At 40.8% G+C, this 26095-nt stretch overlaps 1 protein-coding gene and 1 long non-coding RNA gene across 2 annotated transcripts in view; one reads left to right on the forward strand and one right to left on the reverse strand.

Moving 5' to 3' along the window:
• Nucleotides 1-20206, reverse strand: part of LOC135407779 (uncharacterized) — a 33994-nt gene extending 13788 nt beyond the window's left edge. The window contains exons 1-3 of the long non-coding RNA XR_010427024.1: nt 19759-20206; nt 15324-15867; nt 13319-13436 (exon numbers count right to left, since the gene is read on the reverse strand). This is a non-coding gene — a long non-coding RNA (uncharacterized LOC135407779). The remainder of the gene's footprint in view (nt 1-13318; nt 13437-15323; nt 15868-19758) is intronic.
• LOC135407778 (protein FAM240B-like) lies at nt 17113-25851 on the forward strand. Its single transcript, XM_064643139.1, has 4 exons — nt 17113-17183; nt 17307-17475; nt 24169-24313; nt 25505-25851. The coding sequence occupies exons 2-4, from the start codon at nt 17328-17330 to the stop codon at nt 25581-25583; spliced, it is 372 nt and encodes a 123-aa protein (XP_064499209.1). The 5' UTR covers nt 17113-17183; nt 17307-17327; the 3' UTR covers nt 25584-25851.
• The last annotated feature ends 244 nt before the right edge of the window (nt 25852-26095 follow it).

Below are 26095 nucleotides of genomic sequence, written 5' to 3' on the forward strand. Positions count from 1 at the left end.
TATTGGGTGCCACAAATCAAGACATTCCAGTTGTTAAGCAAAGAACAACATAATCACCAACAAATGACATAATATTGTGGCTCTTTCAATCTGTGACTCCTCGGAAACAGGCTTTTACAGGGATTCATTGTGTAAAAACATATTCATGATAAATATTGCAAAGGATTCAGACTGCTCTTTTCCACACTCTAGATTTGAGCTGAAAGAGGAGGCTTTTGACTCTTCACACAGGATACACTGTGTTAGAAATTCTCGTTAGAAATTCTCGTTATTTCCCTCAGACTGGTCTGTACCTGCATGCCTGTGTTTCCAGGGACCAGCTTAGGATAATTAAATATCAAAGAGAACAGCTGGAGGAAAATAGTCTGTGCCTTTATTTGTCAGATGCTGAAATTTCAGGAATGCCATTGTGAAAACATCTTGGCTTGCCATGAAGGGTACCTGAGAAGCTGTAGGCAATGCAGCTTGTAATGTGCTTCAAATTGTCTTTACTCTTCCAGGGAAAGCAGTAAGATATGTGGAAAATACATACTGCAGGAAAAATAAATCTGAAGTATATGCTTATTTTTTATTCTTATGTGATAAATACACATAGCCACTAAAGACTGCAATTAACAAAAGGAAAAAGTGTTTTAATACAGATTTTACAGCAGAACAGCTATTTCTGTTGCAATAACACCCACAGCAAATTTAATCTGGAGAAGCTGGTCTGGAATAACTCCTTATGTAGATGAGCTTATGTGTCTGCAACAGTCACCTTGATGGAGCTATTTATTGTTGGGTCAGCCTTTCTTGCAGAATTAGAGCAATTGAAAAGTCTAGAAAAGCAACATTTTCCTGCTGCACCAAAACATCAGCCTAGGGCATCAAATTGGATGCAGCACAGCTCAGCTCCTGCAGTTGCAAAACACTGTGTGGGGAACTTGGATGGCTAAGTAATTCTAATTATACTAGTGCAGATTACTATGGACTCTGAATCCTAAATTCTGAAAATTTTATCAAGAAGTAGTGACAGAAGGTTTTTCCTTGCTTGTTTTCAAGATAACAGCTCCTTTTCTTCCTGTCCTATGCCATTGCATTCTGTTACTGGAAAAATCTGAAAATTACTGCTTCAGGAAGGTTTTATATCAACCAAGCCATGGCAAAACATTCCCCCAGGGATGGTTAGTTGTGGTCTTTGTGTCAGAGCTCTGGAAGCTGTGAGAGTGCAGAATGAAGCACAGGGTCTATTGTCCTTGCACATTTTGTCCTTGCACATTTTGCAGCAGAGGCAGCCACAGGAGCTGAGTTTGAGGAGAAACGGGTATCTCCTTAAGTTAAAGAAAAACAAGAAGGAGAAAAAAAGAAACCACATTCAGAAGCAGTCCCATGCATAGTCTTGTTTGCAAATAAAAATGTAACTAAGAGGGAGAAAAAGAGAAAGAACTGAGAACAAAGGAAAGCACACAGTCACAATCTTTGCTTAGGTTAAAACTGTCTCCGCTTTTATCTGTCTCCAGCTGTTTGCAAGAACAGATAAAAGAAAGCATTATTTTCCTCTCCAGCTACCATCTAGGCCTGGCCAACCTTCTAACACTGCAATTACAGGCCCTTTGCCGAGGTTTGTTTATAGCAAACAGCAATGCTTGCTCTCCAGCCTCACGCCAACTCCCAGGCCACTCCGTCAAACATGGCACGTTCCAGCAAAGTAGACATCTGTTGCCACAGGTTCATGCATGTGCCCTCTCCACATGCAGCCACATTTGGGCAGGGGGAAGACCCTCAAAGACAAATATTTATCAGATGATCCATTGGCCCCAGAGCATTCATTAGACCTTTGGCTGCTCACAGTTGACTCCAGAACTACAACAAATGGTGCAATTGCTCCAGGCTTCACCACTCCAAGGGCATCCCACAGCTGATAAGGACCCAGACTGGGGAGCAGTGTGCTGGAGGGGCTCCCTTCTCCATGGCCAAGAGCCCCTGGAGCTAGAGCTCTGCTGCCAAGCACAGGTCTCCAGGGGGATTCTGCCATCTGCCCATTTAAAGGAAGTGATTTGTTTTGCCCAAAGGCCACGCAGCGCACCAAGGTTTCCTCATGCAGACCTGGAAAGCTAAACTTGCAGGTACCAGATGCTGAGAAAGTGTCACTCATCTGTCTCTTTGAGTTTATCTCCCAAGGTGACTTTTACTCCTGGCAAGGAGATATGGATTTCTGTTGCCCCTGGGAAGTGCTAATGGTACCCACAGGTGCCAGTAACCTTCCCTAGTCTAGTGAAAAAGGCCTATTTTTCCCAGTCATCCAAAAGAGAATTAGAAGTATTTCCCAGAATGGTTTATCCGGAGTTGTTTGGGGTTTTTTTTGTTTTCTTTTTTAATTGGCATATGTGAGATGGTAAGGTTTACCCCCACATATTTCACTACTAAACTTTCATTTACTCTAACAGTGTGTCAGCATGCTATATGGCCAGATCATTACACCCACCAGTATCACATCATGATCAAATATACAACAACTTTATATTTTATCTTCCGTCTATTGGAAGGGTAATATAATACAGCAGGCTGGCTCATGTACTGAGTAGCCCTGTGAATCACAGAATCAAAGATTCATAGAATATCCTGAGCTGAGAAGTACCCATAAGGATCATCAAGTCTGATTCCTGTATCCACACAGGGGAACCTGAAAGTTAAACCATATATTTAAGAGCATTGTCCAAGGTTACAGGTGTATGTCTTGTGGAGGTCTACCTAGACACCCTGCAGTCATCACCTGTAATTCACGTTCTGCCTCACCTTTTATATCATGGTCATGTATAACTCTGGGAGAATTAATGACAACCCAGCAGCTCTATACTTGCACTCTACAAAATTACCCCAGCATTGTGAGTTACTCTTTGTGATTGCAAAGCACATTCTTGGGCAGAGAAGATATCAAAACATGTAATTCCCCCCACATTTGGCTGATTGACCTTGTCCTTGGCTGTTGCTGCTGTCAGGGTGACTTCTTGATAAGGGCGTGAAGCTGCCATATGCCACTGGAATAAAACCAGATGCCTAATGCATGTTGAGCCTAGCATTTGTCTTCAGGTACATGCTGGCACAGCAATAGCTTTCATTAGCAGCTGTCTTCATCTTCTGCAGCCCAACCACATCTTTACAAAACCACAATTTATAATTCAGCCTGTGAGGCTTCAGTTCAGATATTATTTGCTTGCTGATGTTTGGATGAAATGCTGGTGCTGTACTACCAGCATTTCACATACTTCACATGTCCACATATTTCTGTGGACAGAAGCACTGGTAAAGGCTCAAAAACAAGCACTCAGAAAGGCATTGGCATTGCAGTTATAGTTAGAGAAAGCACATGTTCCAGCTGAGCCTCCAGCAGCTGGTTCCATGGACTCAGGTCTCCTTCTCTGCCAGCTGAGATAACTCTGAGCTTCACATGTTGCCTGGGGCAGAGCTGGTCACCTCTCATCAGGCACAGAGGTTTGTGAGCAGAAATAGGCACACAGCCTGCCCTGCTTCAAACCACAAGACTGGGTTTGGCAGGACTGTGAGAGACATTTTCAACCCATCCATCAAGAGTTTTCTGTCACTGGGCAGCACAGTAGTGCTGAACATCAGCTTCCTTTACAGGACTGGCACATAACATCCTGCATCTCTTACCAGCAATGTGTTCTTTTGCCTCTTGTCTGCAATATGATATCTGCCACTAAACAGAAAGCTTCATATGACTTATACTACTTATAAATCATTGTAAAATTTTTTAAATAATAATTATTAATAAGAATAAAAAACAAATAAATCATATTTCTTATTTATAATAAAATAATAAGAAAGAAATAATATATTTATATTATAATAAATATCTAAATTTAATAATAATAAGACAAATAAGAAAAAATAAGAAAAAATAAGAAAAAAATCACTTATATAGGCCAAAGAAACAGACAGTTCTGTCTCCTGTACTGTCATAAAATCTCTAGTCCAAGCCTAGAAATTTCTGTGGGGAACGCTGTGCTTCTGGTTTTCATATCAACAAGATTATAAAAAAAGTATGGAAAGGAGTACCATGAAAAAATTAATTAAAGATGAAGAAGTGGTACAATGCTGGAAAACCAATCTTTGCAAGAGCATCTTTAAGTAGAACAAGCAGAGAGTCAGCAACAAAAAGAAGAATAGGTGTCAAAGGTCCTTCCCACCTGACTTTGTACATGAACTCTTCTGAGGATTTTTGGACCAAAACCCTTAAAAAAAGAAGGAAGATTAACAGACTTGGCAAGTCCCATGCTTCCACATTAGCCTTGTTCTTTCAGTCTCTACATTTTGTTCCCTCACCTCAAGCCTGTATAATACAGCATCAAAGCTGCTTCTTGTACAGGGAGGAAATCCCTGCTGGAAAACAAAGTCCCAGTATACATATTAATTAGCTTTGAAGGTACATTATGGACACCATGTGATGTTAAAATGAACTGAGCTCTGTTTTCCTGTCTGCTCTGCTGCTGTTGGTTTGCCAGACTAAGTCAATAACAGTTGTGATAGGTTATGTTTTGGTAACATAGTTGGAATTTCTTATTGTCTCCAAACATTGCTCTTTAGGGGAAACAGGAAATACAGAAGCATGCTTCCTGCTCTGTGTCTCTGCCTTCCCCTGTGCTTCACAGAGGCTTCTTCACAGAACCCCAGCACTTGTCTGTGTGGACATGTGAGAAGCAATTCTGTGGGAAAAAAAAAGACTTGTGGAGAAACAATGTGCAGCACAACATCTCCAGCAGTGTGATAGCACACAACAAAAGCCAATCAAGTACATTCCCATGCTGTGTTCTCCTTTTATCTGAGCACATATGACATACCTGCCATTAGCTGTGCTAGCCAAAAACATCTGGAGAAGTTCAGCAGTGCTGGAATATTCGTAGACCAAACTCCAGTCCAGCAACTGGAACAGGGAATCACCTATGCAGGTAAAACTACGTATGAAATGTGAATTCCAGGAGCCAAGAATATACCCAGTGTTGCAACTCTCTCAAGTAGTTTGAGTTGATAACAAGACCACGAAGGCATTTGTCTACTGTGCCCTTTGTGCCTGTATCAGACACAGCCATGCAGGTCCACTCACTTACCCATCCAAAACTTTCTTTTCTGATTCTACTGGCCTAGTTTCCAGATAGCCCATCTTCGCTGACAGAGGGATGTAGCAGAGACATGCAGCAAAGGTGAAGGAGAACCCACAGTGAGACAAGCCAAAACTAATTACACAGTCACTGCTTAAATCTTAATGGCTTTTATTAGTTAGAAAGATTGTGGGTTATCTGATCCTGAAGTGCAGAGGCAATGGGAAAAATTAAATACCAATGGGCAGAAAATTTGCTTGTGAGTTTCCATTACAGTGTGTAAGCAGTACAACATCCCATGGGAACAAGAGAAAAAGTTAATTATTTACTTGGCAGTAGTGACACCATTAATGGAATATTAGATAGCATTTTGTCACAAAGGATATTGAAATTTGTAGAATTTTCAGGAAAAAAGATATAGGTGTCATTTAAGATATGAAAATATACACTACAGTGAAAAGCACAGGAGATTCAGTTCATCATGAAAGCAAGAATTATGAGTAACTCATTCCCCCAGAGGGTCACATGGGAAGATACTCAGCCCCATAACTTTGTCAAACTGACAGAGCTATTTTGACTGTTTACACAGAAGTAACCCAATGAAGCCAGTGTAGCTTTCACCAGGAAACACACCATTCATCACCAGTGGTTAGAATTTAGATTCATCCAGTATTTACAGAGAGGCTGCTGAGAAGGAGACTAAAAGTCTACCAAGCCAAGAACTGGCACTGCATTGTGCATATTGGTGTGTGCATGTGTGTGTCCAGCAAGTGAAGGCAATTCTGGAGCAGGCTGTGAAGCCACAACCACTGAAGGTTCCACAAGCGGAGAAAGAGAAATCCCAAAGAAATAGAGTGAAGAAGATGAGACATTATTTGCAAGCTTTGCATTGATTCATTGCAAACAATAACATGAAAAGTCACTAGCATGAATTGCAACCAACATCACTGTGTTAACATGCAGATGTATTACTGGTAGTGTGCAGCTTGTATTGTGCCTACAAGCCCTGACCAAGACTGAGGTTTTGCTGTGGTAGGCACTGTACAAGTGCATAGGAAGAATGAACTACCCTCAGCAGCTGATGGATTATTTTCTGACAGCTAACAAAGTATCTGCCACCACAGAGTCTGGCTCCATACTCTGAAGCAAAACCCTCGGTGTGCACACACTCCTTCCTCAGTCGTGTTTTGATCTGTCCTGTTGGTTTTGTGGTTTATTTTCCATCTCCTCTGCACTGCTCCTGGATCACACCACCAGCACAGGCGCCACTCACCAGGAGATGGCATCATCAGAAGATAATAACACTGACTCTTAAACTTTGCAGTCAGATACAAGTGTGAGACTGAACACAGCACTAATGAATGCCTGGGCCTCACAGGACTGATAAAACCTGACATTCCCAAGGCAAACCACAGCAAGGATTTGAATGCAAGGTGTGAATTTTTTAAACCTAATTTTCAAAAGATGAAGCTGCCATTATCTGCTGCTTTGGCTGCTAACTGTGTAACTCCCTTTATGTACTAAGGCTGCACATATTGTCCACACTTAGCAAAGACTGTCCTTACAGTTACTGTGGAATCAGCGAGAGAGAGTTTTTCGGAGGCAATTAGGAGAAAGAAAAATCCTGAGCTGGTAAAAGGAGCATACAATTACAGAAATGTTATCACAGAACTAAGGTTATGGGCAATAACATTTTTTTTTTTCAAGTGGCTTTCATATCACCATTCTACTCATGCTAAATCAAACTTGCAGTGAGTGAATAAGCTCGATCTGATCTAGTGCATGGATGAGTAGTGATTCTTGTATCACTGTGCAAAGACTTAGAGACAGTGAAATAATTACCTTTAATCTTACTGTTCTATCAAAGAGACCAAGGAACCCACTTGCTGGGTTAAGTGTGTCAGAAAGACAAATTATACCAGCCGTGTGTGCATGGATTCTGAGGTGTCGAATACTAATTTTAAAGGAATTTTATCAGATAGCCAGATGAAAAGAAGTAACAGGGACCTGTTACTTTTCAAGAGTATATGCTTTGCCTGACTGCTGGCAATTAAAGTTTGACAGCTTGTCAAGATAAACATATAAAATAGGCTTGAAAATATTTGTTTGCAAAAATCACTATTTCATGTAAATATTCAGATCTTGGAACATTTTATAGAGCGGAGGTAGAAAAAAAGACTATTGTATTTTGATAATATCTTTTGGAGACACCATAAATAAGCACAGGATGATAGGTTAATTAAAGCACTTCACAGAGCTCAGCCTTATAGATGGATGATAAAGAGGAAAATGTGTCAGTGCGTGAAATAACATTCCCAAGAGATAAATTAGTTATCTCCTGCATATATTGTTTTTCCTTAACACACTCATGCACTGACCTTGATATTCTGCATATGTGATTATCTTAGCTACAATAAAAATATTTCTTTAATAGCTCAAACTAAATTGATTCAGGAGCTGTCATACATGCTACCTGGTCTCCTTTACTGTATCTTTTTTTCCTGAATACTGGTGAGAATTGCTGCTAGGCAAACTAGAGGGTTGCTTTAACCTTATAAAAAGCTATGAGTAAACAGCCCTGCCTGTGATAACATTCTCGGGAATTAAGAGTAAAATGAGACTAGTACTTTAGTTATGCCAGTGTACCCCACATCACAGAAACACTCAGGTCAGGAAAAACTGTGTGGTGCTCTGGGCAGTTAACTGCTTTCTTTTAATGAGTTGAGGAAAAGTCTGTGTTGGATGCCCATTTTCCATCTTCATACAATATCCTTAAAGGCACAGCTAAGCTAATATCACACTCATGCACCCATTAAACAGAAGACAGCAAAAACCCCACAGGTTTTTACCTCTTCAGATAAGAATTTTCCATGTATTGGTGTAATGCTGTCTCATTACCTATTTGTTCTCTCCCTGCCATAACCTCCCTGCAAACCCGTAGGCATTCCACAAGTGCTACCCCTTCATTTCCAAACAGCACAGTCAACTCATCTTCATTCTTGATAAGTAGAAGTGTTTTCTGCCCAAAATGCTTTCAGCTGGCACATGGAGCTGACACACACTCATAGACCTGTGGAGGATAACCTCCTACAGGGTCTGCCCTCTACTACAAATTCAGATTAAACCCAAAAGACCCAAGATCTGATTTCTACCTCTTCTGTAAAGAAAAGGCATGAAGAAGAGCTGAGGGAGGTGGATTTCAGGAACATCCTGAAGATAAGGCAGGTAAAGATCAGCTTTGAGAGCCAGCTGATCAAAAAACAAATCTGAGTAACTTTTCTTTTAAGGGCAGATTTAAGGATCAGTTTAGGAAAGAAAAAATGCAGGAGCAATATCATACTTCAGAGCCTGGTAAATAGAGTAAATAACTGGTAAATAACTCACCATCCTTAATCTAGTCAACAGAAACATAACATAACAGGAAGAATTTTTCAGTTATGGCTGAAACTTGCAACAGATGATTCTATAGATAGTGGGTAGGACTTAATTTTGGCTGAAGGGTCTATGCTTCTCCACAGACTGGCTTGCAGCACATTTCCTTGGTCCTCTTCCTATTCTCTACTGGCATTTTTGTTTCTGGCACAAATGACAACCCAGAATCCATGACTAATATGTTTTTAATCGTTTTTGCAGTTACTTGGTTAAAAAAATCACCCCAAATTTCTCCAGCGTAAGTGGTTGTACAGTGACCAGAAGCCTGGAAATTCATTCCAGATCAGTCTGTAAAGGAGAGGCTGGTTTCTTTATAGTATGTGGTGAAATCCTGAAGCATTCCTCTTGTTGTTTAGTGAGGTTTAAGAGTGCTGAGACATGTACAAAACACAATGGAGCATATCATTGGTACAGATGTGAAGTCACAGGGTGTAGGGACTGTATTACTTGAAGAAGGAGTCATTAACATAAGTGTTAGATTTGAACATTTTTTTATTACCTTATGTGTTTTGCCTTGGTCCATGCAGTCTCCTAATGCAGCTAGTTAGGGGAACAGTTCAAGGACACGGCCTCACTCTGCTGTTTGTAGATAACTTCAGCACCAGCTCATGGCAAAACCATGGCAGAAAAGAAGGAAATGGTCATATAGGAGTAGTAACTTCCAGGAACATAATAGGAGCTCAACCAAATTCCCCAAAGGGCTCAATGTCCTTGAAAATAAGTGGTCAACTCCCTCATAGTCTTAAAAAAAAAATCAATTTAGAAATAGTGGCAGGACTGCTGAAAGACACCTCCAAAGGATGACCGTAAACAAGATCTATTTTTGTGATGAGAATCACAAATGTCTGTCAACTGCCTACACCAGGTTGTGAATATGAAGTCAAATAAATGGGGGAGTTACAAGGGATTCCAGCTTGCCAAGGTCAGAGGAAGCATTGGTACTGATTTCATGGGGCTCACATTATATTGAAGGAGGTTACTATTTCAGGCTTATTTCTTTTATAGGGCCACTGATTTACGTAGTTACCTTGACACTAGCATGTAAGAGGGATGTTTTGCTCTCCCTGCATCAACAGTCTCCTTTGTCCATGTGGCTTTTCATTTTCAGAGCTGCTAAGTACTCATCAAAGTGTGTTCTGGTTGCTGACCCCAAGGTCCCAAGAATATCTACATGGCTTGTGGCACAGTTTGAAAAAAGAGTAGAGGCAACAGGAGGACAACCCACTTAAAGAGTTCTCAGAGATTTCCACACTTTCGTGTCTTCACCCTACTAGTCTGAAGCACTCAAGTTAATGCACTTCTACGAGGAAATTCTACAATCTCCAATGCCTTTATCCATGAGGCAGCCCTCTGACAGGAAAGATAGATATTGACTCAGATTCCTGAGATCTACTTGAAAGACAAAATATACAGCATTAGTGTATTCAAAGCCAGAAGGCAGCTGATACATAATGTAGTCCACTAGGGTCATGTTCTCTCATCCCATTAAAATAGGTAGTTTCCCAGGACAGTTTGTTACAGTAGATTTGTTTTAGCAGTTAGTCTAAAGAAAGTACTGGAGAGAGATTAAAAAAAAAAAAAGAAAAAGAAAAGAAAAAAAAAAAAAAGACTGGCTTTAAACATGAAGTAGTGCAGCAAACATCTCTGATGAGTGCTGAAGTCCAATTGTCCTGATCAGAAATGACAGTGACATGAAAACTGTCAAGAAAACTCTTCCCTTCAAGACAAAAAAAATTTAAACACAAGTGGGAAGCAAGAAGTATATTGCCTCCTGGTGATTTTAGCTCTTGTTCCAGATATAAATAATCTTTCAGTACTTAGAAGTTTCTGGTTTTGTTATTAATGAAGTTATTGATTCTTTTGCAAACCTGGTAGAACAAGGTTGCCCTTATCGTCTGTCATCATATGGAATCATAGAATACTTTGGGTTGGAAGGGATCTTTAAAGGTCATCTAATCCTAAGACCCTGCTGTAGGCAGTGACACCTTCCACTAAATCAGGTTGCTCAGATCCCAGTCTAACCTGACCTTGAATGTTTCCAGAGATAGGACATCTACCATGTCCTTGGGCAACCTGTTCCAGTGTTTCACCAGACTCATCATAAAAAATTTCTTCCTTTTATTTAGTTTGAATTTACTCTCTTTCAGTTTACAACCATTACCTCTTGTTCTGTTGCAACAGGCCCTGCTAAAAAACCTGAGCCCATCATTCTTATAGGCCCCCTTTAAGTATTGAAAGGCCACAACAATGTCTTCCTCAGGTTAAACAACCCCAACTCTTTCAGCCTTTCCTCACAGGAAAGGCTGAAAGTGCTTTTGCCCTCTGATATTTTTGTGGCCAGCCAGACAATTCCTTGCCCAACAAACATTCCACCCTTCAAATCCACCTCTGTGCAGTTTAGAGAGAAGGATGTTATCAGGGCTTGTGTCACAGGCCTTACAGATGCTGGGATAGATGACATCCATAGCTCTTCCCTTGTCCACTGGTGGGGTCTCTCCATCTTAGAAGGCCACTGAGTTGCTCGGGCAGGACTTGCCCTTGGTGAAGCCGTGCTGGTTGCCTTGAATCACCTCCCTGCTCTCCATGTCCCTAGCACAGCTTCAAGCAGGACCTGTTCCATGATCTTCCCAGCCACAGATGGGAGGCTGACAGGTCAGTAGTTCCCAGAGTTTTCCTTTCTACTCTTTTTAAAGATGGGCACGATGGTCGGCTTCTTCCAGTCACCTGGAAGTTCACCTGACTGCCACATCTTTTCAAATAGAATGGAGAGGGACTTGGTGGCTGCATCAGCCAATTCCCTCAGGACTCTGGAATACATCATATTTTGGGTCCCAAAGACTTCTGTATATTCAGATCCTTCAGGTGGTCATGAACCTGATCTTTATTTACAGTGCGAAGTACTTTGCTCCCCCAGGCCCTGCCTTGAAGTCCATCTTCTGGAGAGGGGGGGGAAGAGAGATTGACATTGAAAACTGAGGCAAAAAGTTGTTGAGCACCTTAGCTGTCTCCTGACCATTGTTACCAGTTTGACAGTCATGCCAGTCCCATTAGGGTTGGGTCCATTCATATTTTTAGTTAGAGTAATAGGTGACAGACTGCTCTCTTCTCTCAAAGCTATTCTTGGCCCAGCTCCTGGAGCCTTTCCCCCACATCTGAACTGTGTGCTTCCTCCATCAGGACACAATCTACACCATGCAAACAACAAGTTGCTCAGCTGCAGAGTAGCATCACAAGAGGGACACAAACCCAGGCCAGGAGCAGGACATTCAGTGACCACCACTCATGTCTTTCCACTAACACTTGTGTGGACGCAATGAACAGGAAGGAAGACAACATGATTTTCCAGGGAGCAGAGATAAGTACAGGGATGAGCTTTGAGAACACCCCTACACACTTTTTGATCATATTCAATCTTGTACTCAGTTCCTGAAAAGAGAGATTATTTTCAGGATAAAGCAACTCTAGAGCAACTTTAGCATAGGTCGAACTCACACTGAAGAAATTTTGCCTCCAAATTAAAGACATATAATACAGCTCTTTAAGGTTCTTTTGGCAATTGCTAGGGATATAGTAGCTCCTTACATTAACTTGATTGATATGTCTGACACATTAAACATATTAAGATTTTGTCAGTAATACACATGTATATGACAGACAACAAAAGAATTTGTCCTGCTTGTGTTCAGAAAAATGTTCCCAGCTGATACAACTTATCATTCCCTTTTATTTTCTTGCATTTCAAGTTGATGTGGTCCTCTTTCAACAACTGTGAACAAAAGATTCAACTTTTGATACATAATAAGCATTTAAATCCATGCTTAGGAAGTGGTCTAAGTGGTCTAATTGGCCATAGCACTCAGAAGTATTTATTGTCTGTACTAATCTGCATTATCTATATACACTAATGCAAAGGCAAAGAAACAGGAAAAGAAACCCCAACCAACATTTCTATTTGCTTTCATCCATCCTTAAAGCTTGGCTGTTTCACAGATGACAGATCCGTGTCTCCAAACTATTCACAGTGAGCACCTTGGCAACTAAACAAGCAGAGCTTTTGCAGCACTGGGATGCCAAAGTCCACTGTTCTGTAATGGCCCAGGCCACTCTTTGCTCTCTTGCAGTTAATCTGCCATGAGTTAAGTTTCACTTAACACATACCTGGTACCTTCGTAATCTTGCCAGCAATCTTTGCTCACTGAGGATGGTTTTAGCAAGAGACTATTGCAGTGGCAGCTTCTAAGAGCTGATGGTCAGTTTGGGTCTCACTGTTTACAAGAAACACGTTGGTGACAGTCTTTCATATCAGACATTACTTTTCATGGCTGGATTGAGCGCAAGGCTTGAAATCAGATTTCTTTCCAGGGAGCACAGAATGAGCCCTCGGATCTTACACTCATGTTCAAACTCTCAGGCCACCAGAATAAAGTCTGGGCTGTCTTTTTAATGCTAAGTGATACAATCTTAATAGGAGCCAAGAAGCAGCAAAAGACATTCTGCTTATCATTTTGGTTAATTAGCAAGGTAAAGCCCTGAGATGCAATGCAGCCAGAGCCCTTCCCCCTGGTAGAGTGGAAAGTACCTACAACTGAGTACATCTATGCTTGGTTCTAAGTAGAATTTAAGTTTAATTAAAACTGGGGTTCAGCTGGGGCACAGCAGGGGCACATCTATGCTATCCTTGAGGTATTTATACCAGGATTGCAACCACAGATTTATCCATGACAATTAAATTTACTTTTAAAAGCAAATGGGAATGTATAGGGACCTTTATCACCCTTTATCACCCTTACCTTCTTCCCAAGCAAAATAGTTCAAACACATCCAAAAATGATCTTGAGCTTCTATAAAGAAAACAGTGAAGTAGAATTTGCCTCTGTCACAGGTACAGAATGGTCAGACACTGAAGTTCTGTGAAATATTAAAAAAAAGATTAAAAGGTCGTGCAATTAATGTGCTACCCTATGTCTCTGCTTTCCTATCACCAAAGTATCTGACATTACCCCATGGAAATTAACACTGAAAGCAAAGTCTCTGTTGACTTTTGTTAATTTTCTAGCAGTGAGTATGAAGTCTTCAACAGCTTCGGGTCATCCCATTTAACTTTACCTAACAGAAGCACCTAAAATTTGGCTATATAGGATCTGTAATGCTATTAAAAAAACCCCCACTGAGATCCCATTTCTCTCCACGATTTGTACACCCATAACCCCCATTCAAACAGTATGTGCAGTAGAGCATACTCTGCATTGGCTGATTTTAACAGAAGATCCAAAACCTCTTTCCTACATTCATTAAACTGATGCCTGAGGGTGTCTAAGGCAATTTTGTTCCTAACTGTAGTGCCATAGTAAGACAAAAAACATCCAGAGCAAAATTGCAGGCAAAATTGCAGGCAAATTCAACACATCATCACAAAAGCCTTTCTGGACAGGTCACTGTAGAAGTTCATTTGGACTCTAAGGTAGTTTCAAACACATGGAAGTGCTCGAAGAGAGCAGGTGACACCAGCAGCCTTTTCCTTCCTTTGCAGCAAAATTCCCCCCTGCAGTGCATGGAGCCAGGCTAATTACACTTCCATGGGAAAGCATCTGTCTATCTTAGCAGCTCCAGTGGGGAAATTTCAGTCTAATGCAACTTAAACTGCTTGAAAACTTTACAGTCCTGGAAAAAACAGGATCACAAAAAATCTGCAGACAGGAAATTAACAGGAGAATTAGAAAAAGTTACTAGTGGATCTTACATATCTAATTTTTCTGGTCGGTCACAAAGGCAATCACTAATCACTAAGCAATCCCTATAAAGGTTTTGGGTGTCATGTAAGTGGTATCAATAAGAAGTCTCATTCAGCTAATAAAACATGTCAGCTCCTCAGTCTGATACTTTACTGACCTTGAGATTATTCTGTAAGTGGCATTATAAATAAAACTAAAGTATTTCATAGTCATGAATGATGTGTAGTATGCACCATCCAGAATGCATTCCGAGGAAAAATCCAGAGTGTAGATAAAAGGTATTCTTGTACACAAAGAGGAATTCCCATTCCTACTTAATCCTGAATTTTCTCTGTTCTTTAAACAAGTCCCCACTGCCCAATCCAATGATTGGCCCAAGAGAGCAAAAATGCTCTTGTAAACCTCAGTGAAATTAAGTGACTCCTTCAGTTGTCCAGTCATGACAATTTTTCTCAGACACTTAAATCCAACACTCAGTGTCATATCGAGCAGGTAGTACTAAAAACTTTTCGGCAGGTTGTGTTTTCTCCAGATGTGGTCTGGAGGCAGCAAAGCAGGGTTCAGATCAGTGCACATGCAACAGGGGCATGGGGAAACACCAGACCCCCTGCTCAGAGGCATTGACTGCATCATCCTGGTCCATCAGGGAGCCTCCTGCCTGCTGGCTCACTCTGGAGCACCAGAACAGCCAGTCTGATGGTTTTATCAAAGGCAAGTTTTAAAACCCTCCCACTGTAAATATTTACAGAAGCACGAAAACCAGTGAACAACCAGCTTTCCTGGGAAGATAGACACCTAAACCAAGAAGACTCCTCCCACCTACCATCTAAGTCATCTGCTCCATTCTGCAATTTGTGAAGCTTGGAGAAGGCTGCTAAGGCTGCTGTGACCTGTCCTGCTCCTGGACCAAGGAGAACAAAGTCCAATAGCAACAGAAATCCCCCCTCACTTTCTAACTGTCATTGCATCAGTCAAGAATTATAAGGATGTGAGTACCAGATGCCCAGCGAATACAAAAAAAGCTACCCCAAAACACAGCACAGCATCTGCTTATAAAACTTACCTCTCTGGATTTTATTTTCTCTAGCACCAAAGAGAAAAGAGGCATGAGGTGTTCACTTAATTGGCAAGCTTGTGTAGGTTCTGTACAATGTCTTTTCCTTTCACCTCCTCTTCCTTAGGGTCAGGTCTTAGAATGCACAGAGAGTGAAGGGGCCAGATTGACAAAATACAGCTAAATGTACCAGGATTACTTGTATAAGAGTAAGAGCTGACTGCTTCTTTCGTTTCCAACTCTCCCACACATGGACAGCAGCACACAGACAGAGCATCAAGGCAGAATTTGATGGCTGCAGGTGGTAACAGCTCAGGCCCCCCAAAGGTTTACACTTTGTCAGATACTTTGCAGATTCTCCTGTGTTCTCTGCTAACGACATTAAGCAGGTGTTTGCAGGAACTTTGGCAAACTGGAGATGAGAGCTGTTATACAAGCAGGTCCTGGTAAGCAGCTCTGAGACTTGCTTGTGAAGTAAACAATGGCTGACGTGCAGAAATACGTGTTCTGGTCCGATGATCCTGGGCACTGAAGCTTCCTCCTGAAATTAGATCTTTGCAAAAGTTTATGGAAGGTATTGCCTACATTATAACATAAAAAAAACCCACAAAAAACCCCAACCAATCAACCAAATCCACCCCCTCCACCAAAAAAAAACCCAAAACCCAAAGAAAGAAACACTAAACAAACCAAAACAAAACCAAACCTTGAATTCATTGCAATTTTGGCTAGTTGTGTTCAGTGAGAAGGGAAAATTACTCAAGCCCTGAGTCAAATAATGGCAAGGAAGCACTTATGCTGCTCTGGAACATCGTGGTGCTCAGCATCAATGCTGCACCAAGCCTGGGCATCAACCTCTCTTTAAAATACCATATTATTCTAATATCCACCCAGCAAATCGTATTTATTTGTGATCTCCAAAGCCAGCCAGAGTCTGAGCTGGTTTTCCAAAAGCAGAGCAGTCACCTTTACTCGTGATATGTTGTTTTCTTTTTTCAATGCCACATGTGTAAAATCTCTGAGACCACAGTACCTTTGTTATCACACGTGTGGAGGGAAGAGTTGATTTCTGTGTTTTCATACCATATGAGATGGAACAACACATTAGAGAATGTTAATAGGTACTGTTTTTAAGGATTTACATGAAGTCATGAGTATTTGGAAATAGCTGGAATTTTCCTTTACAGAGAAAGGCTGCAGCTGCTGGGTTTTGCACGGGGTTTTCTCCTGCAAAGCAGACTGCAGAAAAAAATAAATAAGCAAATATGAACTACAGAAAGCATCCATCTAATGGCTGCTGCTTTTACTACTTGGTGTCTGAAAAATTACAACGAAGGAAGGTTAAAATAATCAGCAGTGGTATAAGTACTACTTAAGCCAGCAGTCACATATGGTGTATTAGCAACGTAGATGGATTTAATGAAAACTGAGATCCGTGCAGGCATCTGTCGTCAGCCAAACCCGCAAAATAATTTTCCTCAGAAAATGAAATGTAATGAGAGAAGTGTTCATCTGTAATAGAGTTATAACAACTCCAAACGGTAAAACTAGTGCTGGTCTGATGCATTTCATCAGCTGACACTAACCAAAAGACAATTCCTGTGACAATTGCCTTGAAGAGAACAGACTGTGCAATGGGTCATAATCAAGCACACATCCTTAGATTAACAGCTCCAGAGCACTGCATACTCCTGTAAGTCATCCTGTAAAGCAAAACCAAGTGTGATTTGTCACACCATTTCAGCCTCCATTATAGCTAAGACAGTAGTGTGGAATTTTTCAAGCTTCTTAGGAAGATTATTAAAATGGATAACACCAGCATGCATTTTAAAGAAAATGCTCATCACTTGCCAAGTCGTGCTCTTTGAGGTATCTGCCAGTGTGGGAGGGATGCATGCTCTCAAGGGGGCCTGTGTTTCATGGTCATCTCAGGCAGGGGGCTGCAAAGTTCATTAAATGATCTTATCTTGCTGCTGGTTCTGTTCAAAATAGCCTTGATATGATGAAGGATTTATGTTACCTCCACTTCAAATAAAAAGTACCGAGGGATGCATTTCATTACTGCCCTGTGACACTGGAGAAGCCGGGGCTGCAGTGGTAATACTCCTATTTGTTTGTGTCACACAGAGGATTTATTTGCAAGAGGAGTCCAGCTCCAAAGGTAAGGAAGTATTTGGTTTTTGTAGTGAGTTTTCCGTAATAATGACAACAAGAAATGTGTTTGTTCTCTAACTTAAATTCTCACAAAATTATGTCCTAGGAAAGATGAGAGTGTGAGGAAAATGCCAGGGAAGAGTGCCCAGTTTAGCAGAATTCTGAGGAAGCTGAGTAGCATTGATGCAGAAAAAATATTTATGGATAATTTCCATGCCACAATCCTGAACAAAACACCAAGAGATATGGCTGTACATTCTCAACTGATGGGTTAAATGGTGGCCAAGGTTTCATACACACACTCATCTCTCAAAGGTTTTTTTAACAGAGATCTGCTGCCACCGAGAGACTTTTTAATTCTTTTTTAAGGTGGTAGACACCTTCACATGAATCAGAATAGGTTTCTCTTGCATGTTTTCTCTGAATTGGATGATCTAATGAAGAACATGGGCCCCAGGCAAGATTTATCTTCTTTGACCCTGGACCATTGAGTCTTCCTGTACTCAAAAATCAAACAACAAAGCAAAGCGTGTTCAAGATCCTTGACTAATAAATATTAATTTATTCTACATACTTGATCTTATGAATTCAGTAGTTCACAGGAGCAGACTTCAAATGTATCTGGCAGTGGGGAAAATCTAATGATCAGGAACAATATTTGATCTCGAAAGCAAACTATGGCCGCTTTAAATATGCTTTAGATACTGAAAATTAAAAGTCAATAGAAGTCGAACAAATCTATAGAAAGCTCAGGAAAGGCATTTGGACATTCTGTACTGCACAAGGAATGCCTGTTCTCTTGAGGCTCATCCCTGTGCAACTGCCACCACAGTCCTGGCTGTGTGTGCCCTGGGCAGGGGGTGTGGGAGCCAGGGGCAGGGAGTGGGGGGGTCTGGGGGGCAGAGGGGCTGATGGAAAGCTCCTCCAGGGATTGTCTAGTGAGATCTGCAGGAGTGGAGTCTTGGGCAGCACAGTATAAAAAAGACATTAACATATTAGGGAGCATCCACAGGAAGGCCACAAGGATGGTGAAGGGTTTGGAGGCAAAGCTTTATGAGGAGCTGCTGAGGCCACTTGGTTTGAGGGGAGACCTCATTGCCTTCTTTAACACTTTCATGAGGGGCAGTGGAGGGGCAGATACTCATCTCTTCACTCTCGTGACCAGTGACAGGACTTGAGGAAATGGCCTGAAGCTGAGTCAGGGAAGGTTTAGGTTGGATATCAGGGAAAAGTTCTTCCCCCAGAGGGTGGCTGAGCACTGGAACAGAATCCCCAGGGAAGTGGTCACAGCACCAAGCCTGACAGAGTTCAAGAAGTGTTTAGAAAATGCTCTCAGGCACATGTTGTGATTCTTGGGGGTGTCCTGCACAGGATCAGGAGCTGGACTCAATGATTCTGATGGGTCCCTTCAAGCTCAGCATATTCTATGATTCTATGAAACACGGTTCCAGCAAGAAGTGGAGAGAGATTTTCCAAATGGAACAACAGATCTGAGGAAACCAGCCAGAAAGGCGTTTGAAAACAGAGGTCTGAATCAGTCAGGCTAGGCTGGAGGACTAGCATGGGAGGTGGAGAGCAGTGTGTAACAGTATGTAATGCAAAAATCACATAGCTACCACAAACCTTGCCTTAATATACTTCTTTGTCATAAAGCTGTCATATGAGTAGAGGTCCAAATTTTGTTACAGTGCAAAGTATTTGAAGAATAGTTATTCTCTATATCAGAAAAATAGACTCAGACCCATCAGCTTTCCACAGAAAAGCAATAACGGGCTACGGGAATTAGAAAAAAAAGAATGCTTGAATAGAGACTTCTACATAGTGCCTGAGTGCAAACATTTCAGCTTACATATTAAAACGGTTAAACTAGTCTGTTAGAATTGATTTGCTAGACACACACCTGTAACTCCTACCGGTATTGACCATGTCAATACAGTTGTCATTTCCATACACTGAAAAATCCCACTACATGCAAAAAGTCCAATTAAATTGATTGAAGCTTATATGTAGAGAACTGACTAATCACACATCCTGCTAAGAGCATGTACTTCAAATTCTGCCAAGCTAGGAAATACTGCTGGCAGAATAAATCACTTGCCTAGAATACCCTCATTTCACTGCAAACCCAAGGCAATGCTGTTTACAAAGGAAAAACATTGATTGATAGTCTGTAATGCCAAACTGCAAATGAAAGCAGAACAGTACAGCACACATGCAAAGTCACACATCTTTGCTGGTAAGACACACTAATAAATTTTTCAAAGAGACCAGCACAGTGTCAGGGACTTACATGCACCAGAAGACCACACCAGCCTTCCCCCATCCTCAGGCTGGTGCTGCAGATCAGCTCCTCCTGTAGCTGCTCATCACTGAGGCAGGCAGAGCAGGCTGTGAGGAACCTCTCCCAAGCTGCTCAGGCTGTTTGTGAGATAAACTGCACTGTGCAACCTGCCGCACAGACTGAAGGGTACAGGGAACTCAACCAAAGTGCTTCCTTCTGCCTCCCAAGAGTTTTATCCAGAGTCTGGAGACCTAAGTTAGACTTGAAATCGGTATGCTTTCCCGGGGGGGATCTCAAGGAAACTTCAGTCAGCCCTCTGAGATATGAATTGCTGCCAACTGCAGGAGCATGAGATGAATGACATATCCAAGACCCAAGGAAAAGGAGGGAAATCATGGCCATGATTACTGGTCCTGTTTTCTAAAATCAAAGCAGATTTCTCTTGTTTTAACGTCAAATATTATCATTAGTGTAGATAGTCTACTCTTTCACATATCATGCAATTTTTTGTTAATCCAGTGCATTTATATAATAAGCAGGTCACAAAGCAAGTCCATGAAAAGTTAGGTGAATACAATGTTGTATTATTTTTAGGGAGAAAGCTCTGACTGTGCTTTGCAAGAAGCACAAGAAGGGAGAAAAATACCTCTCTTGACTCATGCTTTGTAAATTTTTAAAAGCATTTCATATAACAATATGTGTTCTACTACGGGAAGAAAATCCACACTTTTCTTTACACACCATTTTCTAGCTAAGAAACTTCTGACTCCCAATTGTCTTCATGAAAAAAGTGTGTTTCTGGTGGTGGTAATGGTTTCTCATTAGTTTGAGGTTTCGGCCTCAAACTATTGATTTTTTTTTTTCTTACAAAAAAATCAACATGTCAGATCAAATTGATCTTTTGTTCTACCAGCATAATTTTTGAGTTACGGCTAATGGTGACAGTATCACAGCTCCCCCAACTTTGTAAGATCCCCTTTAGCAAATTGAGCCTAAATAATATCAACCCCCTGGAAAATGATTAAATGAAAAAATAAGCAATCATCTTCATCATGTATTGTATAAAACCTTCCCAAAGCTTATTGTGTTATTCCCTTTGTTTGAGAGCAGCTACATTTGTTCACTGGCTTGCAACCAGGGCTCTGTCAGAGAAGATTACCAGGAAGAGCCTCTCGTTATTGTCCTCTGGAAGGATTGTCACTAGAGGCTTAAATAAAGCTTCATTTAGTCCTAGCTGAGGCAGGGGAGTTGAAGTCAGAACTAACTGCAAGATCTATGAAAGTGCATCACAACTGCCTATGTGCTTTAACAGGGTATTTCTGCCCAGTTATTGTATCATACACAGTTTATTTGTTCAGGCTGATTCGGAGGCTGCTTCCATGACGTCTTTCTATTCTTCTCTTTCCCTATTACACGTTATCCTGACTACTTTGAATGAGGCTCCAAAGCATGAAAATAAACTGTTTCCAGGTGATAACAGCTACTGCAAAGCCACAATAACAGGCTTAAGTTGTGTAGCTCTCCTCTGCAGAAAGCTGAAGCAGGAGGGAACATAAAGAATTCCTGCCACTGAGAACTAGTGACACACTGATAGACCAGGTTTGATATCCCTGGTTGCTCACACACAGGTTTATGGCAACAGTTTTGGAATGGATAGCAGGACAGAGGGGAATTCCAACGTAAAGGCAAAAGAAACCAGGTGAGATACTTCAGCGGGGTTTTTGTGCAGTTCCTGCAATCACCATGTGAACAGGCTCAAAGAGACAGTTTGAAACACAAAGTAGTTTAGGGTAGGGTGATTCTACAGTTCAGAGAAGCAGATGCTGGCACATTTACACACTGTTGTTTATCAAGGACATATAAGGATCATCAAAGTAACAATGCAGAAATTCTACATTCAGTAACTTTGATATTTGCCCATAGTTGAGTGTTCTCCAGCATTAGGGGGAATGAAAACAAAGAGGAATGTTTAGACTTGAGGAAGAGAAAATTCAGCACCATTATATCCATATGTTAACACAATATAAAAGGTTACAAAGGAATGATGGCTTGGACAATGCTCTTAGTGTGCCTCATCAAGCACACAGAAAGAAAACATCACAGATAATAGAGAAAAGCACTGAATCTGTTCCCCATACCCCTCTCAAAAAAAAAAAAAAAAAAAAAAAAAAAAGACCTCCTAAATACTACCTATAATACTACCTAGTGGATAGTATTATACACACTTTGTAGTCTCTACAGATTTCTAACATTCTTCTAAATAATGCCAGCACCAGATGTGAGGTGAACAGCAAGAGAAACTAATTCTGAATATCTCTTTTACTGGCTTTACAATTTTTCCTTGGGATTTTTTGCTGTAGGGGCAGGTCACATCTATAAAATACATTCAAGCCAGCATCAAGAATTTATATATAATACAACCAAACCATGAGGCAGAGCATTTAAAACCAGTAAACAACATGTGTATTCTGAAAGTATATGAATGGGCTCAATTATACCTTGTAGTAATGAGTTCCATAACTTTGCCTTATTCAGGAGTAATATTTACCCTTTTATATATATATATATAAAAATATATATATATTTATATATATATATAAAAGACACATCCACAGTGTATTAAACAAGAATACATAATAATTCAGAGGGATGAAGTTATTATGCCTTGGTATCTCTTCTGATAAAGAAACCAGCAGACGTTATTTCCTGGCAATTTATTTCAGAGCCCCAGGAATGTATGGGAACTTTGCTTTCTGCTCTCCAGAAAGAGTTATTCTCAGAGATTAACTCCTAGAGTGGAAAGTCCATTAGTCTTACCCAGATGGCTGTTACCATACTTTTTGCATAAATTTGTAGGTTGTCCCTGGTACACAAAAGGTTTGAAAGGGTAGTAACTGCCACCTGGAAAGAATTGTTTGGGTTAGCATTGATATATATGTGGGTATTTATAGAATACATATGTTTTATGAAAACTCATACCCGTATTAAATGAACTTTTTGACCTGGAATTGGTTATCCTGTAGCACAGCTTGAGGTGTACTTGCAATTCATATTTCAGACTAATGTCAACACTTATACCTCCAGCTGTAATTTGTTCAGGACCTGAAAATATGTCCAGTAATTTTTTTTTCTGCAAAGTTCAGGCTCAAGTACTGTGCTTCTATCATTTGGAGGCCATGAGTTAACATATGGAGGTTTTACAGGGAACCACAGTGAAGTCACAGGGAAATCCCAACAAGAAAAGGGACCTCTTCAGAAGGGTTGGGTTTGTCCTCTGTTCACAGAGTCTTTATAATGTGTCTCTCAATTTTTCACAAAACAGCCAACTGAAATTATTTGAAGATTATCAGTTCCCAGTTTTCTATTTTCTTATGATGCCTGGCAGGGGAATGGCTGCAATTTCTTCAAGCTTTTCCAAGTTAGCCTTGAGGGGCTTGTTTACTATCTCCCTATGGCTCTGATTAACATAAATTACAAATAACTGCCACGGATTCAAACAGTGCATGAGAGAGCCCTAAATACTTGTTAAAAAAATTAAATGTTCTGGAAAATATTATAATGGCACATTCATGCAAAACCACACAGCAATTTGAAAGGCAGCATGGATATACTAATTCCATATTTAATGAAGTTTTGGAAGTAATGAAATGATTTCCTGGCTGCGATGTGGGACAGAGGGAATTGACTATTAGCCCATGAAAAGTCATCCTGAGACAGATATTCTTTCCCTAGGATAAGATTCACTCCAAAATCTATTTTTAAGGTGACATTAAATAGAGGGGAAAGTACACAATTGTCACAAATATATAAATATATTAAACAAATTGGTTCTACTTTGAGAATTGCAGAAGAGGGTAAAATATTTAGTAAGTAAGAAGGCTTTTGTGAGTCAGCATCCTATGAAATTATGTACATACTTTAATACATACAAATTTTCTCCATTTCCAAATGAAGATGATAAGTTTTAGAATGATTAGCAGCAAGTTACCAGAACAACAGTCACTTCATCATTTGATGCACATGAAAATAGTGAGGCCAAAAACCCCAATAGATGTGCCAATTTTTATATTTTCCTTCTATTTGTGAGTACAGGAAAAGGTACCTTAATGGCTAAATCAGTGAATACAACAGAACCATCCTGGATTGTGATCTTAAAGGTCACATTCAGATGTAAGTGAGAGATATTTTAGGTGAAGGAGTAGGAACTCAGATCACTGTAGACAGCACACCCTCGAGTGTCAGAGCTACAAAAGAAAAGCTTAAATAGTGAGTCATTCCCACTCATCCTGCTCCTGCTAAAACAGGGACTGTGTGGCCCTAATGCTATGAAAACCCAAAACATCCAGAGTGTGCTACAGCCATGAAAATGGATGAGGAACCAGTAACTTGTCCTGTGGTCGTTTCAAATTTCTCCCTTAGAGAAAATGAATAGCCAATATATGAGGCACGAGGTGCGGGGATGTGAGACCAGTGACCTGAGGAACTTCTGGGAAAAGACCATCGAGCAACAAACTCGGTACCTGCAAAACGAGAAGGAACGTCAGCGAAGAAGTGCTCTGACAAAGTGAGTAATCTGCACCCAGAAAGGTTATTTGATTTTGCATTGTAGCTGTTTTGGTTTTTTTAAGGAAAAGTGATACCTACACTTAAGTCATGCGACGAAATCAGAAAGTCATTTTGATCTATGGAAAATAATAGAGCTTCCCAAATTGGCATGGTTAATGTGTCTAAGCTGTGACTTCTCAGGATAGGAGAATAATGGGCCCAAAACACAGAACTTTCTGGAGTTCTCAGGACAACATCTAACAGGGTAGGCTTGTCTTGAACATAAAGGCTTATGTTCAGAGCAGAGTACCTGGCCTACCTTCCTTCCCTGTGGCTTTTTTTCATAAAAATAGAGTCTGAATTATTTAGGACTGTTTTGTTTATGTAGGGTAATTCCATTGTAAAGCAGATGATCCAAGCATACTAACTGACTAAGGCAACCACCATTCATAGCCATATTTACCTCAGTCAGTCACATTTACTGGAATCAATCACAGTGAGAAAGACCAGTCTGCAACCAGATCAGTGCTTCTACTTCTCGTTATATCTCTGCAAGTGGAAGGCATACACAAAGACATATATTGTAGTTATTTATTATAGTTATTTTGGCTGGAGATCATTCAGTGTGAAAGCATTTTTTCAGAGTCTCCCTCATACCTCTCTGCACTGATGCTTGACCACTAAAAGCAAGGAGGGTCTTACATTAACAACCCTGGATGAAGGAACGCTGGAATGAGTCTCTAGCATGTTTTATCTGTCTGCAACAAACCTGATCTCAATGCTTCACCTCCTCACTCGGGAAATTCCTTCCTTTTCTGTTTGAGTAAGTCTTTCTGTGGCACCTAGAAACTACCAAAAGAAAGCAAAGTGCCAGCTGTCTCCTGAAGGGGTCTGTTGTGGGTCTAACCGAAGTTTGAACGTGAGCAAGCCCAGCTGGGTAGGTCTGAGGAGGAGGAGGGGACCGGGGAGGTGCTGGGTGCTGTGACCCAGCAGGTGGCAGGAGATCTCCAGGGCGGGTGACAAACCCCTCTGGCACACAGGCGATGGAGAGGTGACAATGAAACACAGAGCTCAGGTGAGCCCTCACCCGGATTTATCCAGCAAAGAACTCCGCAGGGGCAGGACGATTTGCATGACAACGGGGAAAAAGAACCGAAATCTGTTCCCTGTAAGAATATGGGGACAAGCTGATCCGTGTTTCTGTCCCTAGGCTCAGAAATGAATGGATGGAGAGGCTGGAAAAACGGATAAAGATGTTGAGGACCCAACCCGAAGACCCATCTAGCTGAAGATCCCACACCCATTACATGCTGCAGGGAGGGGGGGGGAAGAAAATTATTTTGTAGGAAAGTGTGATGGTGTGATGCAAAAGCTGAAGTCAATTTTACTTTGTGGCTTAAATGAGGTATAATTAATTAGCTCTCATTGTTAGAAGTTTCATATGTGAAATCTCAATTACTGCTTTTAAGATTATGCATCCATCCCATCGCTTGTTAAATGGAAAAGGTAGTACTCTGAAGTATTTAACACTAATAAATCATGCTTCACTGAGTTGTAGATGGCTAGAAAAAGAGTTTTCTTTCACAGTTTTGCTCAGCAAATGCATTTCCTCAACATTTCAGGTTTCTGTATTGGCTGACTGTAATACAATGAATTTAGATTGTTTAATGAATAATAGAGATTTTAATTTTTAACACAGCAGAGCCCAGCTCAGAATGAGGAAGGTGGGACATGCACAGACAATGCCACCACATCCCACGTCATTAGTGGAGCCTAAATTGTGGGAATTAGAGATCCCAGC

Source organism: Pseudopipra pipra, chromosome Z, assembly GCF_036250125.1.
Source record: "Pseudopipra pipra isolate bDixPip1 chromosome Z, bDixPip1.hap1, whole genome shotgun sequence".
In the NCBI taxonomy this organism is placed as follows: Eukaryota; Metazoa; Chordata; class Aves; order Passeriformes; family Pipridae; genus Pseudopipra; species Pseudopipra pipra.